Genomic DNA, 661 nt, shown 5'->3' with positions numbered 1-661 from the left:
ACCAGCACGATACGTTCTTCCTTTGTGACCCAGCTGGTAAGAGCTGTGGGGTGGGTGATGTCTTTCCCGCAGTGCGATGCGTCCGGGTAGGAATGACCCCTACCACCATCGCACGCACCTTGCAGCCTCTCCGGGGCGTGCGTTGTGTCTGCTCGTGTGCTTTCCCGGGTGCTGCGAAGAGGAGGGCTGCAGTAATCCTAGTCTGGCAGAAAATGCTAAGGCTTTGCTCTTGCGTAGGCTCAACGGAAGCGTCGTGGAGGAGCAGTCAATTCAAGGCAAGCTCGGAAACGAAACCGGCTGATGGTGTCCGCTGCAGAGATGGCTTCAGAAGCAGAGCCAATAGAAGTTGAAGAAAGTGGTAAGCTTGTCGTTTGACTTGGTAGGAACATAAATGGCTTCTGGAGGCTTGGGGTCCCAGCTAACGTGTGGTTTTGCTGGTTTCTGGGCCTTTTTCTGGGGAGGAGGGGAAACCTCTTCTTTGAACAGGTCTCTGGTGTGTCCTGAATGGTTCAGGATTGGTTTGGTGTGGGAAACATTCTCCAGCGTTAGCCGCTGTTCCTCTTGCACCACCATTTGCCGAGGCCCGTGGTGGTGCTGCTCTGTGTGGCCTCTTGAGGGAAATGTCACCTCTGTTCCTGGAGAGAAGAGGGATGGGGCAAGG

At 55.1% G+C, this 661-nt stretch overlaps 1 protein-coding gene across 1 annotated transcript; it reads left to right on the top strand.

The window, feature by feature from the left end:
* Positions 1-237: 237 nt before the first annotated feature.
* On the top strand, positions 238-358 carry RNF4 (ring finger protein 4; the record flags this gene model as incomplete). The annotated part of the gene is made up of 1 exon (XM_010132294.1): positions 238-358. A coding segment is annotated over one exon (121 nt), but the record flags the coding sequence as incomplete, so codon positions are not given.
* Between the last annotated feature and the right edge of the window lie 303 nt (positions 359-661).

Source organism: Buceros rhinoceros, unplaced genomic scaffold (genome assembly GCF_000710305.1).
Source record: "Buceros rhinoceros silvestris isolate BGI_N320 unplaced genomic scaffold, ASM71030v1 scaffold853, whole genome shotgun sequence".
Taxonomy (NCBI): domain Eukaryota; kingdom Metazoa; phylum Chordata; class Aves; order Bucerotiformes; family Bucerotidae; genus Buceros; species Buceros rhinoceros.
The sequence above is the reverse complement of the archived record's forward strand: the minus strand, read 5'-3'. Positions and strand labels throughout refer to the sequence as shown.